Source organism: Primulina eburnea, chromosome 12, assembly GCF_022965805.1.
Source record: "Primulina eburnea isolate SZY01 chromosome 12, ASM2296580v1, whole genome shotgun sequence".
NCBI lineage: Eukaryota > Viridiplantae > Streptophyta > Magnoliopsida > Lamiales > Gesneriaceae > Primulina > Primulina eburnea.
Genome location: NC_133112.1, coordinates 16500489 through 16518090, shown reverse-complemented (window position 1 = coordinate 16518090; position 17602 = coordinate 16500489). Strand labels below are relative to the sequence as shown.

Here is a 17602-nt window from a genome sequence, read left to right as displayed (position 1 = left end):
ACTCCTAATCTAATTAGAAGACCCTCTCTCCTACAAGGACTCTAATAATTTTTTTTTGTTTAAACTCTCATATAATTAATATATAATGTATTTATTAACCTTTAATAATGCATAACATAGTAATATCATATACACATATTTTATATCACCATATAAAATATATACATGTATATGTATATTAAATTAAATAATCATTATTTAATTTATAAACTAACATCTTGGTCAATTTAATTCTAGACTCCTCTATATCATTTATGAGAATTTATGCATGTTAGTAATCACCACTACTAGCAAAATCATTTAATTAGTAAATTGAAAATTCACCAAAAAAATGATTTCGAACTCATTATAATCTCGATCGACGATCCGAGAGTGTTGATATACCAAAGATACAAGTCTCGTTCATATAATGAAAATTGAAAATTTCGAAAATCAAAATTTTCATTTACCAAATTTGGAACTTACCAAATATGGCAGTTATCATGTAACACAGCTGCCAGTTTAGTAAACTCTTTTACTAAAACAAGCAGTTCCACTCTCATTTTTAATTTAGCAACCATGCTAACTTCCATTTCTGTTATCCTATGGAATCAGCTCATAGACTCCTTTATAAGCTTCTTGTTTGATCTCCGTCAATCTATTGTCGCCAAATTCCTAATCCTTAAAATTTGACTATCTTAACGGGAACACAGAATCCGATACTTGTGTGACCCTCAATGGTTCAGGAATACAGCTAGCTGTGGGTTCACATCTCTATATGATTCAAAATAACATTTATTCTTATTCGAGTTTACCCTAGTTAACTCCATTCTTTTCATCAACTCTTTAATCAAGAATGTTAGAACTCATTTCTGATTGCACTCATCGGATCGTGGTAAGAGCGTCTAGCAGTATCATCCCATGATCTCCTAGTTATCACTGATAATGCCTGCAAGAACCTTTATTCATGGTTAGCGTACAGTACGGTCCTTTAAACACATATATCCCGATCGAATCTGCAAACCATTAGTATATCGAGAGTTGCATATGAATTCGATAACGACGTGTTTATCTTTGAGTACTAATAGTAGCATGATATGTACAACTAGGAAACACATTTCCCTAAAGCATATTTGTTGCTCTGGCCGGAGACTCCTTGTATTATTAACTCATCATATCACATATATATGCTCCTTCGTATTTCGAAACTACACCCAACCTCGCCACCTATGACCCTCAATAGAGTCGGTAAATGGATCAAAGCGCAAGCTAATACGTATAGCCTCTACATTGTCCTGGGTCAAAGGACTAATACTGCATAACCATAACAACGGACTATTCCACTCAATAAGTGACAACCACTTGGACAGTTCCGAGGGAGGTTTTTCAGTACATCATCATATGATCACTCATCTGTGTGAATGGACATACCCATACCCTTGCCAATGAAACATGGACGTTTACATCACAGATACTAGTCTCAAGCTCGAGCGACCTTTATCCTTGTTTTAGGTGGTTGATTCAACTAGGAACCTGTTTAGAATATAATATACACTTCCTAATGAGTTCCATTATCTTACGTTGCAACGCAAACCTCGTGATACCTATCATATATTCAAGGACTTTATCTATGCAGCTTACATGAGTATACAAATAAAGTATAATTTCATTATCGAATAAAATCGTAAAATATTATTAAACTGAAAATTGTTTTACTAACTCTAAAGCTCGAGCCACAAGTTGGCTTGGCAAACTCCTAGTCTAACATTAAGTCCCTTTAAATTTACGTTGTCGCCCGTTGTACTTGTCCATCTCATCACACCGGCCTCAATATTTGCCATGATTGCTGACCCGTTTTTCGAAGTTGTTCATTTTTAACCTTGCCCCCTTTTTACTCACTTCTTAGTTTGTTCGTTAAAAAACTAGGATTTCATTCAGCCCGTGCCGAATTAATCGGAGCATTTCAAGGATTGGGTCGATGTGGCATAATTGTTTCGACTTTTTTTCGCAATTTGTTCCTTTTTTACACTATATTCGGTTAACGATATAATAGTGATAATCATAAACAAAAACAAGAAGCGCAAAAACCGAAAAAATAATTTTCAGATAAACACGAATAAAACAAGTAAATTAGTACAAAATGATGATGAAATTCATGCTTATCAAGGTGTCATAGCTAAGTTAAAGTCATGAGCTCAGGAATGGAATAAGTTGCTTGTAGTGTTTCGGACTCAAATGCTTCTCCAACATTAGTTGTAGCATTCTCGGGAACTTCATTGGTGGAAGGGGTTGCACCACGAGTATGATTAACATGATCTCGAGTATCATGCCGCTTCAGATGTCTAGGTTTATAGTCATGCACTTGATGGAACTCATCCATTTTGTGACCTAGAAAATGACAATGAGAACTGGTTTATTGGTTTTAGTAATACATGGTGGAAAGGGTTGCTAGTGAACAATGTGAACCGAGTGTGCAACCGGAGGAGAGGTCGACATATAAAAGCAAAAGTAAAGCACTCAACTTCTTTCAAAGTTTGAAACAACAAAATTTCAAAAGAAAATCATTGACAACAAATTACGATGAGATTCAAATTTTTCTAAACCAATATATTCAGACTACTGAGAATTTTAATGTTTTTGATTGGTGTAAAGTAAATTTTCAACTTTATTCAGTGTTAGTTGCAATTATAGGAGATGTCCTACCCGTTCAAAGTTCAAATGTTGCTTCCCAATCGGTATTTTTCGTTACGTGAAAAAATCATTGGTGAACAAAAAAATAATTTAAAATAAGAAACGATTAGCATGCTAGTATGCTTATGAGATTGTGTTGCTTAAGCGATCGACGAATTTCAAAACTCAATTTCCGACGAAAATCGGGAGTATTCAAAATATATTTTAATAAATCATGACGAATTTTAGATGTTCAATTGTAAAAAAAATGTTTAAGTTATTTTATGTTTTTGATTAGTCAAGTATTATTTTAACTCAAAATGTTAAATAAAAAATTGTCAATTAATTAAAGTAATTTTATCTTAAAAAATAATAATAGTCGAACCGAGACCCGAAACCGATTCGAACCTGACCATAAATATAAACAGCCCACCTTGGAACCGGCCGGGCCAATTAAAAAAATAGGAGTGAGAAAGAAAGTATTTAAAAAACAAGGACTCTGACTTTTTTTAAGAAACAATGAGTTGACTATTGATTATTATATTAACTGTAATTAAATTTTTTAACTTAATTAATTTTCCTCTTCTCTTTCTTCTCGGTTGACACACATCTTCCTCCAATTAAAATTTATGAGTCAGATACAAAAACAAAATTTATGCCGACCCAAGAAAAAGCTTTGGTCAATCTTGCTTGGGTCGACCAAAGCAATTTGGGTAGACAAAATTCCCGACCAAAGCCATGAGTAGACAAAAATTTGGTCTACCCAAATTGCTTTGGTCGACCATGGATAGACCAAGCATGGTCGACCAGTCTACCCATGGTCGACCAAAGCAATCTGGTCTACCCAAATTGCTTGATGTTTGGGTAGACCAAAGCAATTTGGGGCCCAAACAAGACCAAAATTTTGGTCGAACCAGCAAAGCAACAAGGTCTACTTTGTGTCGACCCAGTTAAATATCTGATTCATATGTTAAAACATGTAATATTATATAATATAATTGTGAAATTGTGATTCATATCTTAAAACAACATATAACATAGTTGGTTGTGAAATTGTGATCATAAGTTAAAACATGTAACATATTTGTGAAGTTGTGATTCATATGTTAAAACATATAACATAATTGTGATTCATATGTCAAAACACATGTAACATAGTTGTGAAATTATGACTCATATGTCATAACATGTAACATTATAGAACATACTTGTGAAATTATGTTATTCATATGTTAAAAATATGCACCATTGGTCAAAAAACATTGAACATAGTTGGTTTTAAAATTGTGATTCATATGTTAAAACATGTAGCATAGTTGTGAAATTGTTATTCATATGTTAAAACAACATGTAACATAGTTGGTTGTGAAATTGTGATATATATGTTAAAACATGTAGCATAGTTGTGAAATTGTGATTCATATGTTAAAATATATAACATAATTGTGAAAATTGTGAAATTATGATTCATATGTTAAAACATATAACATAATTGTGAAATCATGGATTCATATGTTAAAACATGTAACATAGTTGTGAAATTTTGTGATTCATATCTTAAAACATATAATATAATTGTGAAATTGTGATTCATATGTTAAAACATCTAACATAATTGTGAAATTGTGGCTCATATGTCAAAACACATGTGACATAGTTGTGAATTTGTGACTCACATGTCATAACATGTAACATTATAGAACATATTTGTGAAATTATGTGATTCATATGTTAAAAACATGCAACATTGGTAAAAATTGTGTAATTATCCGTCAAAATTAAGTAATTATCGGTCATATTTGTCAAATATATGGATTCATGTGTTAGAAAAAGGGTCGACCCAAAAGCAACCTTGATCGACCCAAAATCAACATGGGTCGACCCAGAGATCAACATGGTCGACCCAGAAGTAACATTGTCGACCCAAAAACTGACCAACAATAAAATTCCACCATAAATACTTAAATCAAAATTAAAAAGATCAATACAATGTCCAATAATTAAAAATCAATACAATATCCAATGGATATCAAACATTACTCGGATACAAAAACAAACAATGGTCAACCCAAGCTTTGTCGATGTTGGATAGACCAAATTTTGGGTCTACCCAACATTTTATAGCTTGGTCGACCCAAGCAAATGCTTAGGTCGACCAAGCTTTGGTCTACCCAAAATGGGTAGACAAACCAAAGCTTTGGTCTACTCAAAATAGGTGCTTGGGTCGACCAAGCTTTGTTCGATCCAACATTTTGGGTCGACCAAGATTGAAAATGGGTGCTTCGGTCTACCAAGCTTTGTTCGACCAAACATTTTGGGTCGACCAAGATTAGTAGAATTATGGGTAGATCAAAATTTTGGTCCATGTTTGTGGGTCGACCCTTTCTTCTTTAAACGAGTCGAAGAAATAGAAGCAATTGAGTTTGCTTAGATTGGAAATATCTGTATCGAGAATTGATGGAAGAAAAGACGATTTGCATTGAGAATCGTCGTCGGAAAGAAAATGAAATGAGGTCAACGGAAGAAAAAACTAATTTGGAGTCGACTGAATGAGATGAATGAATTTAATGTTAATAGTTTAAGTTAATGATATATTATACTTAAGTAAAAGGACATTTATGTAATTGACTTATGGATTTTTTTTAAATAAGTCACGATCCACCCTTTTTCCCTAAATTTCCCGAACTGGCATGGGTTCGGAACCTGTTCCGACCGGTTACCGTACCTCATGGTCCAGAAAAGGTCGGAATCGGACCGGAACCGGAACCTATGAACCAATAAGCATGCCTACCGGACGCTTCCAATAGTCATTGCCTTCTCTTCAGCCCCAAAGTTCGTGTAGTATGCTGTCATTTTTTAATTGTGGCCTTTTCTTGAGGGTCACTCTTTCTAAACCTGAATTTGAGTCGTTTGTTATGCATGTTTGGGCCATCTGGAAATAAATTTGCATATTGAAGCACAATTCCAAGCATCATAACAAAATACGATCAAAGTAGACAGTTCCATCTTATCTTGATGAATTTCAGAAAGCTAAGAGTGCTGTTGTGTCTCAGCTTCTAACTATTAAGTGTGCTAGGGTGAAGAAGTGGTCAAAACCACAGGCCGCGGGAACATCAGGCTTGATGTTGATGCAGGGTACATTGAGTAAAAGCTGTCCAAAAGCTGAATTCTTCTTTGGAGTTTCTCAACAATGAAGGTCCCTTATTTCCAACATTTTAGATCTTGTTAATTCTTGAATGTTTAAGAAGATTTGTCATGTTAGTCGATGTGCAAATAAGGTGGTTTACTGTCCTGCGTAACTCACCTTTTCTCATCCTTCACCTTTGTCTTAGGTTAAAGGTTCTTACCCATCTTGATTGACGGATATAGCTATTTCCGATTTATCCGAAGAATAGTTGAGTTTCTCAAAAAAAAAAAAATAAATGAAATCAACATTATTAAATTTATTATGATATTATGATTTTATAATATGTTGCCAAGTACTTGACTGATTAATTTTATTTAATTTTTATAAAAGACCGAATAATTGTTTAATAATCGGGAAATTGGTCTTCAGTCCCCAGCCGTCGTTTTTTTTTTTGTGTTCAGTCCCTAGTTACTTTTTTAGTACCACATTCCACATGAAAGTGTACTACATTTTCACATGAAGTATACCACATTTTGTATGACATAGTACAACCATTTTTTGGGTAAGGAGTGAACCCAAATGTTATGATTGGGGATTTTTCACCAACTTCCCCTTTAATAATCTTAAATTAGAGCGTAATCAAACGTGAGATGCAATAATACGCTTTGAGTTCAATGAGAAAATTAATATGCGAAGAAAATTTAATGTGGGGATGAACTTTAAAATAAACTTGACGATATCACGAATGAAACTTTGATGCTTGTAGTAATATAGTAGCTAGATGAATTATGAATCTACATATCAGAATATTTGTCCCAAACCAAGAACAACCGAAAACTCAAATATTGAAACTAGAGCACTAAAATAGACGAGAAATTAATAAATTTTTCACATTCAACCATGAAGGAAACCATCCACCTTGGTGTTAACTGAGTAAGACAAAAACTTCATGCACATAGGTGAATTAACCCCAGATAGAGCCAATATAGCACCAGGTATTCCCCACAAAGAATCCCCACAGATCAATCCTGAAGCAACCGCTGGTCCATATTCCTTTGCACTCTTCTTTCTCTGCCTCTCCCACATGAACAGAATGAAGCTTCCAACACACATGTCTATGGCGAAATATGCCCCGAGGTAGAAAGGTATAGCCATGCACATGGGGCTCGGTATGAACTTGTAAATCTTGATGTCACATTTCTTCATGATTTCAATCAGCACATTTATGACCACAGCCGAGACAAAGAACACAATCATCAGGGTCAAGCAGTGCTTGGGTAGTGCGGAGAAACCTTCGACTCCTAACTTAGCGATTGCGCGATACATATTAGCGAATGGTGCAGGATACGAGCTATTTTGACCTCCGACATCGTATGCTTTGTAGAAGAACCAGAACACGAGAGGCGACATGATGCAGCCGAGGGCTGTGCCATAAACTTGGCCGAAAAACATAGAGCGGGGGGATGATAGAGTTAAGTATCCAGTCTTGAAATCTTGCATCAGATCGGAGGCTGTGGACACAATGCTCATCATCACACCGCAAGAGGCGAGCCCAGCAATGATCCCACCATGTTCTAAGCCGACCCATGAGCTGAAAATGAGTATAGCGAGTTTTCCATAGTTTGAGGCCAAAGACCAGTCTGTTAGGCCACAACCATAGGCGTTGCAGAAGGCTAGAACGGGTGCGACAATGTACGCTACAAGTATGTGGTACCATTTTAGCTGATGAAATATCACAGGTATTAATCCGACTGATAAGGCTGCCAATAGGATGTATCCAGTTATGGCAGCTGCATTTGGTATTTGATCTTTCAAGAAATACTCTGTTCTCTTTTTTTCATCATAGTCTCCACTCGGCTGTTCTTCCTCCATGGCGTCATTTACATGTCTCTGTTGTGATTGTTGTGCCATGAAATTTTTTACGGAGACTATCACCATGTAGACTGCATGAAATAGGCCGTCGCCAAGCATCATTGAAATAGCAATAAAAACCTGTTCAAGAAAATCCCATCGTTGATCAAAACTTTTTTACTAGGAACGAGTGTGAGAGGACTCAAGAAAGTTACACAGAAGACGATGTTTGAGGTTATAGTTACAGCTTACTTAGTACTTACCCTGTATCCTTGAATTCCATGAATATCGCTTCCTTTAAGACCAGACTCATACCAGATACCTTCCTTTGTCTGGATTAACGGCCACATCACTCCCCAAGAAAGAATAGCGCCAACGAGTAAGGATACATTAACCATGTAAGGGCAAATCATACCAACACCAACATATGTAGTTGAGAAATCAAAGTTGAACCTGGTAGAACAATGTTAAAAAATTATCATAAAAGGACCCACAAGCTAAAAACCTTCTAGCTCCACATCAAATGGCCGTTTAAATTAATCCTGGTCCATAAGAACTTCGTTTCTTCCATTGAAAATACGTTTGTGGCGTATACGAGTATGCTTGCATGATTCGAAAACAAAATTTAATAACAGACCAAACCTTTGTTTCAAAGCTTGGAGACCAAATGTAGGAAAGCTATCGAATCCACAGCCGTCACCACCAGAGAAGAACCACTTGAAACATGCAAACATAAAGCTACCAACGAAGGATTTGAAAAGACACATCACTTGTTTCTTGGCTAGCTTGGCTCCTTTAGGAGTGTGAAAACTGTTGATAAGGTATGCAGTGGCAGTTCCACTGGGGTAAGACAATTTGTACTTTAAGATCATCACCTAAAATTTCAAAACTCCAGGTAAATATGACAGCAAATTGAACCATGGTCATTGATTATTGTTTATAAAAGAAATTAATTGAGATCAAACCTTTCTAAGTGGTACTATTGAGAACAACCCCACAAAGCTAACAACAAAAAGGTATCCAATCATCCATCCAACAGAGAGTTCCTTCACATTTACTGCAGCGGTTCCAGCTGCGGCAATCTTCGGAGTCATGGCAAGCAGATAACTTCCTGTACCACCTGCACATATCACCATTTAACGTTAATGGATTCATCTGGCAGCATTAATTAGTTTCTTGGCTTATTTAATAACAAAGACACTAAGTCAGTGATGTCGGTATCTGGATACAATAAGTAAAAACTTTAAAGTAACCGAGATACAGCACGGGAGGATACATCTAGTTAGTTCATACACTTGTATATACACATACATATAATTGTACCATTACATATTTTATGTAAAATATCTAAATGTAAAACATTAGAACAAAGATCATGCTGCACATCACCAAAATAACACACTAATCCACTGCTCGGCGCCAATCCTGTTATAAAACTCAAATCTGAAAGTATCGTTAAATTGTATAATCAAACACTAAAATTGCAGAGTAAAAGGTAATTCATCTGTCCAAATTAGTATTGAATTACTAAACAGATAAAATGGATTTTTAAATATAGTTCTTCCATAGAAGGATTTGCAATTCATAGTGTACCAAACAAACCCAATAACATAAGAACATGGAATATCATATATGTATTTTTACACACACACACACATATTTCAAGAATTTGTCGAAGCATTGAGTGAGAAACATACTGCTAAAAGCTATGCCAGAAGATGCAACGATACAAGTTTGTATGACGGTGTTCTCCTGTCTGGTAAAGGGTTGCTTCAAAAGACCGCACTTTTCGGCCAAAGCAGTCCAACTCCTCACCATTGCAAACCCGATAAGCCCCGCCGCCACGTTCAGAGAAGGTATAACCCCCGTCGTCAGATTCAACTTGCACACGATCACATTGAACACAAGGCTCAATAACAGACTCGTCACCATAGATCGAATCGTTATCTGTTTCCCCCAAGACGGAACCGCCGTGTCCTCAAAGGTCTTCTCCATCGCCGCCTCCTCTTCGCTGTGAACCTCTACGCTTGCCCTGCCGCCCTCGATATCTTTTGTTTCGTGCTCCATTATATTACCAATAAAACCCAGATTTTTTTCCTCAATCAAGAAGACGAAAAAGTCAGCAAATATGTCACAAGATTACGCAGAATGGCGAATTTATAGAGAATCAAAAGAGAGATTGGGGGAATCGGAATCATAAACCAAGTAAAGTATAGAACCGATAACAAAACGCTCCCGTTATCGGACTGAGGAGACTAAGAGGCTTGCTTGCATGTATATATCGGGTAACGTATGAACATGATTTTTTATTTTTGGAACTAAAATATGAATTCATAATTAATAATAATAACTGATTAAATCAAATAAAATCGTATTCTTTGTATTAAAAGCTGTCAATTAGAAGAATTACCAAAAACACGTCATAATAATTAATACTAATCTTGCACACACGGAAAACTATCGTAAATAAATTTTTTCATGCCATTATTTAACGTTGACTTAAATTTCAGAATTTAACTTTTCTTGGATAATAATTAAGTTTTCTTACTATCTCTTGCTAAATAATGTTGATTCAAGAATAAAAATAATATTTTCATTTGATTTTTAACAGAAGGGAAATAGCGGTAAAAAGTTAAGGTTTTTTAGTAGGTCTAATATATTAAAATTTGTAGCATTTTGAGTGTACAAATAAAAATGGATATTTATGACAAAAATAGTAAAACAGACACTGCAATTTTAGGACGATGTCAGAAATTCCACGCACTAAGGGCGGTGCTGCTAGAGTAGAGGATACATAAGAGATTCAATTCAGATTAGGGATGGCAATTTCCTCTGAATCCGTTGAAGGATCTAATACCCGACTCGAATAGAGGATGGTATGGATAGATTTTTAAACCCGATTAAATAATTGAGTAATCGAGTATGGAGATTTTCGGGTTTGGGTATGGAGACGGGTTTGATATAATCCGACCCACACCCGACCCGAATACCCATTTAAATTAAATATAAATATTAATAAATAAATATATATATGTATATATATAGTAATTATAATTATTTATATTAAAGATTCATCTTCTCAAATCCAAGTAAATCATACATATACAGTAATTTTATTTATTTATATTAAAGATTCATCTTCTCAAATTCAAATAAATCGATACTTTTTCTTTTATCTTCCCTTTCGCTTTCACTTTTACGTTTCAAGGTTTTACCACTCTTTTATTTTGTATTCAATTTTTCATCTTATCCATTGATAAGTTTATTCAATGTTTGACTTCAAAATTTACCACTCTTTTATTTTTTATTCAATTTTTCATCTTATCCATTGATAAGTTTATTCAATGTTTGACTTCAAAATTTGAAAAATATTTTATTTCTGTTGAATTGCGTACTTTTATTCAACTAATATAAACTATTTTTAATATTTTGTTATTTTTTTATAAAGTTTATTTTACAAATTTTAAATATTAATAATTTTTCATATTGTTCATTTAAATATTCATAACTTCATTGAAACAATTTAAATTTGAAAAAATTCAATTGCATATGATAATAGGGTATTTGGGTAGGGTATGGGTATACGATAATCGATGGATATGGGGATGAGGATGAAATTCAATACCTGATGGGTATGAGGATGGGTGTGAGGATGAATTTAATAAATGAGTATGGGGATGGATGTATGAAATCCGACCCATACCCTACTCATTGACACCCCTAATTCAGATGGATTGGATGGGTTGGGTTAGGTCGAGTTCAGAAATAGTGTTATTCAAAAATTGCTCAACCCAAATCCAACTCAAACCCAAGCCAACTCGAACTTGAATCCGAATCAACCTGATCAACCCGATTAATCCGATTTTGAATTTTTTTTAAAAAAGAAAATTAAATAAAATACCAAAAAGATTAATAATATTTTAATTTGAACAATAATAACAATATCTCCTCATATATATGATTTAAATTTGAAAGTTTAATTATAGAAAAATAAAATAAATTTACTAAATAAAATTAAAAAAATAAAAAAAATAAAAAATGTTCAAGATAAATAATAGATTATGAAAAATTTATGATATAAATATACAATAAATATTTTTTCAGACATAGAATATATAAAAATGTAGACAATATTTATTAATTATATTTTAAAAAAATTAAAAAAAATCGGGTCAACTCAGTCCGAGTTGAAATGTAGATAATATTTATTAATTATATTTTAAAAAAATAAAAAAATTCAGAGTTGACCCAAACCCAACCCAATCCGGTCAATTTTTTCGGATCATCTATCGGGTCCAACCCAATATGACGCGGATCCGAAAACTTCAAACCCAAACCTGATTTTTTCGGATTGAATCGTATCGGGTTGGTAGATCGTGTTTGATTTTAACACCCATAAAGATTTAGAAGGGCAGATAACAAGGTTTTTTGTTTTAATTTTTTCTTTTTTTTAAATATTTGAAATTAGCCATATGACGGGAATTTACAAATTCTTCCCAACACGATAATAAATTTTTATTATATTATTAAGAAATTTTATAATAAAGAAAAAAATCTATCTTTGTTTGATTTTTTTTTATTTCTATCATTTCAAATTACAATTTAGTTTTTGTGTTTTTTTTACAATTATGGTATAACCTATATTTAAATATAATAATTTTAAACTCCAATATGACTTATTATTTTTAAAAATTATGTTATTACTCATATTTGAATATAAATCGAGTTAATTATAAAATATTTTTTACAAACACACAATATTTTCTCCCGTGCACAAGTAATAATAATATGTATATGATTAAATAATATCATTTTACCAAAAGTTATAACTAATAGTAAAGTTATAATTTCGATATTTTAAGTTGTACAACAATTTAACTATCAGGCTTTGTTTACTCTTACAGCATGAACAATTATCATATCCTAACAATCCTTATATCAATAATTACACTTTTTATCATTAGATTTTAACACGTAAAATTGACTATGTTATCAATTAAGATCAAACAATTTTTTTTATCAAAAATATAGCTATTAGTAATTTTCAATTTTGATATTTTCAATAGTAAATTCCAAATATCACATTTTGATTGTTCTTATAAAATATATAATTATTACATGGAAAAAAAAATAACAACACAAATACTATTAACTAAGTAACAACAGTGGGAATTTTTTTAACCTTGATGAATAGAAATTAAGCAAATGAAAAGACAAAGAAAACTCGACCGAACAAAACGGAAAGAAACATGCGCCTTAAAATCTGCCTAGGAATTTCGTAGGCAGCATGAGAGACGCCCCAACGCCCTATGTGGGGCCTAGAAAATTCCATGTCGCAGGGAAAGCGCCTAAGCATCTCACTATGCGCACGTCGGACATTAAGGTGCTTGTTTTATGCACTGAGGCGCCTCAAGTGCGGCTTGGGCTATTGCTCAGACATGATGGAGGCACCTGTAAAGTGGTGCCTGATATGATGTTTGGCAACTAATGCGATCTTTTCATGGAACCATTCTAAATGGTTTTTCTTGAGGTTATTCATAAGATTTTTGTACCAAAAGACATCCTATTGATGAACCATATGTTTGCATATTGATAACATTAAATAAAGCATCAAAGATCACTTGAATCATTCTATTTGTGAACACTCTTTTGCATTCATCTTGTCTTTCCAACCACCGAAGCACCAGATCGTAGCAAATTCCTCTTAAGAACATAACGTTCAACACTAGTGTAATGCCCGAGAATTTGATTACCGTAATCTGAAATGATTTATGGATTAAGGGAGGTGATTGAAGTTATACGAACTAGAATGAAGAAGCTGGGCGTCGTGGCATGGTGAGCCAAGATGTTGGACAGAACATCTGGCGCTCGAGCGGTAGAAAAGAACCGCCCGAGCGCCAATACACCATAAAAGAAAAAAATCGGACAGAACGTCTGGCGCTCGAGCGGCAGAAAGTTACCGCCCGAGCGCCAGTGGTGATCAAGTTGATCTTCGGACAGAATGTGCCGCGCTCGAGCGGTAGAGATTAACCGCCCGAGCGCGAGTCATGCAACATGAAAAATTGCCACCTTGGTCTGTATATGCGCGACGTGTATATATATACATATATCATACATATCAAACTTTGGTAAGAAGGGAAAAAGGGAGAAACGAAGGAACCGAGAAGGGAAGCATTAATCCTTACGCCTTTTCACTTCAATCCGCCCGTCTGATTTTGAATCCGACTTTAGCACTGAGTTTCTATCAACGTAGGCTACAACTGGACGTAATTTTTGCTACGTTTTGACATGTCTTGAAACTATGATGTTGTCAGAATTGAATAGGATTCATATATGATGTTCTTGTCATATTAGACATCATAGACTAGAAGTCAGATTAAAGAACAGACTGTTGATGTAACTGTTATGATTTTTGGAATCGATTTGACTGAGAATTCATATCAGATATGTATGGTTATTGAGATTATGACTGGTATTGATATTGATTATGAGTTCTGATATTATATCTGTGATGTTTGGACTGACGGGATTATCGAGACAGTATTGTTATGCCGTCGAAACATCAGTTGACTGATATGGATCAGAGTCGGTCTTGATTTAGATTGTATTGGTATACCGTATGTCGATTGACATTGATCAGATTTTATTGTGATTTGAATATTGATCAGAACAGGTATTGAATTGAATAGTTGATTGATATTATATCTGTTCGGTATTGTTATTACCAGATTGGGAATGGACCGAGATAGAGTCGGGACTTCTTCTTCTTCTTCTTCTTCTTCTGAGCGAGAAGATAAAGGTATAAATTAATGTGGAGTTGGGATTGCACAACTCGAGGGAGGTTTGACTCGAGTTTCCCTAAATCACATACTGTACCTTATTACATTGATATTTGCATTGAGTTGATTGATATACTTGTTCTCTTGATATTAGATAACAGGTATTAGACGAGTTATCTTGTGACAGAAGTGCCGGATAGTGGTGGTATCGCCACGGCACATTGCACGATGTCTCAAGATAGGATATTAGCGATAGAGCTACAGTCCTTGACGGTTAGGTCAGGACACTGGATGTTTGGTTATATCGAGTAATGGAATCTATTACGGAATTCGATATAGGAACACCATATTGGTTATATCGAGTAAAGGGTATTGGAATTCTTCTATTACGGAATTCGATATAGGAATACCAGGGCACTGGTTATATCGAGTAATAGAGATTATGGTTCCATCCTTTACGGAATTCGATATAGGAATACCACATCTGGAAACCGGGATCCCTAGACTAGGATTGAGTCTAGTCTAAAACGTATAGTCACTAGCCTGAGTGACAACTAGATTGAATGGTATTGAGTAATACTGCTTTATGTTCCTGATATTGGTACATGTTTAGAATAGGAATTATTCTTGATGTTGAATTATGTTCCTGATATTGGTACATGTTTAGAATATGAATTATTCTTGATGTTGAATTATGTTCCTGATATTGGTACATGTTTAGAATAGGAATTATTCTTGATATTGATTTATGTTCCTGATATTGGTACATGATTAGAATAGGATTTATTCTAGATATTGAATTATGTTCCTGATTAGGGTACATGTTTAGAATATGATTTATGCTTGTTATTGATTTATATCATGATGTTGATATAGGATATGAATTTGTTATATGCTCTTATATGATTTATATGATTGCATGTATACATGATTTATACTGGGATATTTATATCTCACCGAAGTTATCCGGCTGTTGTCTTGTTTGTATGTGTGCATGACAACAGGTGGGATAGGAGCGGGGTCAAGACGAGAACGAGGCTGGATTAGATAGCGTGGAGATCCGGACTTCAGAAGCAACTTAGGATTCAGCACCGATATGTAGTTGAACCTAGTTGGATTATTGTAGATGACATCAGATTTGTATGTTCTTGTTTAACATGTAATTTGATTTTAATGACATTACGTTTCCGCTTTGCTTTTTAAAAGAAAAAATTTTAGACCCTGTTTATTATGAATGATTAAATATTCCTAAAGACGATTAAGGAATGGATTAGCGTCCGGGTCCCCACAACAGGTGGTATCAGAGCCGTAGGTCCTTGAACAGTAGGTTCCTTAGCACTGAGATAGAAAAGAGTGAGCGGGGTAGAATGTGTTTTCTTTCCTGCTTTTGATTGCTAACATGTGATATCGTATTATGTTGATTTACATTGAGTATGCTAGCATGCCAGCATGTTTTATTGCGTTTAAATATATGTTACCTGAATATCTGAATTGATTTGGTAATATATCTGATTTGAAAATGAATCAGAACCAATTCTTGATCAGAAGGTAAGCTGATCAGAAAGGGATTGGGATTGATTATCTCTTGTGATTACTGATTCCTGTGATCATCAGATATACCTCGTAGAAGATTTTCAGAAAAGGGTAGTACTTCGTCTGATCAGATAGATGTATCAGAAATTCAGATGGAAATTAAATTGAAAGAGTTTCAGTTATTTCAGCCGCCGATTCTGAGTGGTATCGGGACGTCTGAAGAGTATGAAAGCTGGTTTGATGATATAGAAATACTGTTCGATTTACTTGATTGTACAGATGAACAGAGAGTTAAACTGGTGCCCAATCAGTTACGAGAAGCCGCCAGGAGTTGGTGGATTACAACCAAAGGAATATTAGAACTGAGAGGTTCCCGAGGATTTCAGGGAGCTGGATCATCTGGATATGGTGATCAAGGAACAGACCCAGGACACACTTGATGATATAGTGGCAGGTATTGTTCCGCTATGATTATGGGATTGAATTAGGACAGATTGTACTTGTATTGTCTGATGATGACTGCCGGATTGATATTGAGATATCGAACAAGTACAGAGCAATTATAGAGTCTTGCCAGGAAATGGTAAGATTCGGACCTGAAATGACCAAGGAATAAATGATATACGGTAAGAATTCTTGATTTTGAATTCCTTGATATCTGTATTGTTTATGATTCGATGATTATCGAAAGGAATGGAGTAATTCCTTATGTATTCAGTTGATGACTGAAGTTGAGCTTACCAGGGATTGATTTACTAATAGCAGGAAGTTTGCTATAGTCTTTCAGATGAGATTTCAGATTGTCCTGTATCCGGAAGAGTGATTTCAGTCCTTGATTTGATTCCAGGTATTGGTTTCATTTTAGAATTTCTTATAGACTGATACTGATTGAACTGAAAGAATTGAGATATCAGTTGAAAGATTTATTGCCTGAGAGTTAGAGTTACATTTGAATATATGTTTCTCTGGAAAATACTTCAGTTCCAATGATGGATTGATAAATCCTGTGTTCAGCAATATTCTGAAGACATTATGCTCGTTTTATCTATGACCTTTTGATATGTTCGCAGCGTATGATTGAATTGAATATTTTGGGAACTGAGATTGTGGTATACAGAATTGTTCGGATATGAATCTCGATTGTAACAGATTGTATGCAGAGTCTGTGATATCTGAAGATAGTATACTGATTGATTATTGATCAATGACCGAGAACGACATTGAAAATGGCACAATTTCAGAAATGTCAGAGATTGCGTCTTATGCGGTTACTAGATCAGTATTGCTTATTGATATCTTGAATCTGATTCGATATTATTACCACTCTGAGTCTGTATTTGATACCGATGGTTATGAACCGTTTAGATTATATACAGTTCAGTCGAGTCAGAACTGGTTTTGAAGGTTAAAGCAGTTCAGAAGTTTGATCAGACTGTTCAGAACTTGATTTTGGTAGTTAGCACAGTGTGTCAGAGCCGAATACCAGGTAGGTAATATTTTATTTTATACGATTAGCTGATTTGTTTGTGTCAGATATTCGAATTTGAATGACAGGTATTGTCAAATGCACACAGTAGTTGATTCAGTACCATTCTGGTAACAGGAAATGTGTGGTAATTCGAATGGGCAGTTGTGATATAAACATATGAAATCAGTTATGTCA

At 34.5% G+C, this 17602-nt stretch overlaps 1 protein-coding gene across 1 annotated transcript; it reads right to left on the bottom strand.

The window, feature by feature from the left end:
• Positions 1 to 6513: 6513 nt before the first annotated feature.
• On the bottom strand, positions 6514 to 9919 carry LOC140808469 (probable metal-nicotianamine transporter YSL12). Its single transcript, XM_073165624.1, has 5 exons — positions 9325 to 9919; positions 8593 to 8747; positions 8270 to 8502; positions 7891 to 8080; positions 6514 to 7768 (listed from the first exon to the last, which is right to left on the bottom strand). Exons 1-5 carry the CDS (start codon positions 9692 to 9694, stop codon positions 6671 to 6673), a joined length of 2046 nt encoding a protein of 681 aa, XP_073021725.1. The 5' UTR covers positions 9695 to 9919; the 3' UTR covers positions 6514 to 6670.
• Between the last annotated feature and the right edge of the window lie 7683 nt (positions 9920 to 17602).

What these genes read in the sequence shown, in the direction of transcription:
- LOC140808469 (XM_073165624.1), bottom strand. Translation starts at nt 9,694, where the DNA reads ATGGAGCACGAAACAAAAGATATCGAGGGCGGCAGGGCAAGCGTAGAG. An exon ending in CAATAGTACCACTTAGAAAG is followed by an intron (nt 8,503 to 8,592) that starts GTTTGATCTCAA and finishes TTGAAATTTTAG; the next exon opens with GTGATGATCTTAAAGTACAA. An exon ending in ATGGAATTCAAGGATACAGG is followed by an intron (nt 7,769 to 7,890) that starts GTAAGTACTAAG and finishes TTTCTTGAACAG; the next exon opens with GTTTTTATTGCTATTTCAAT.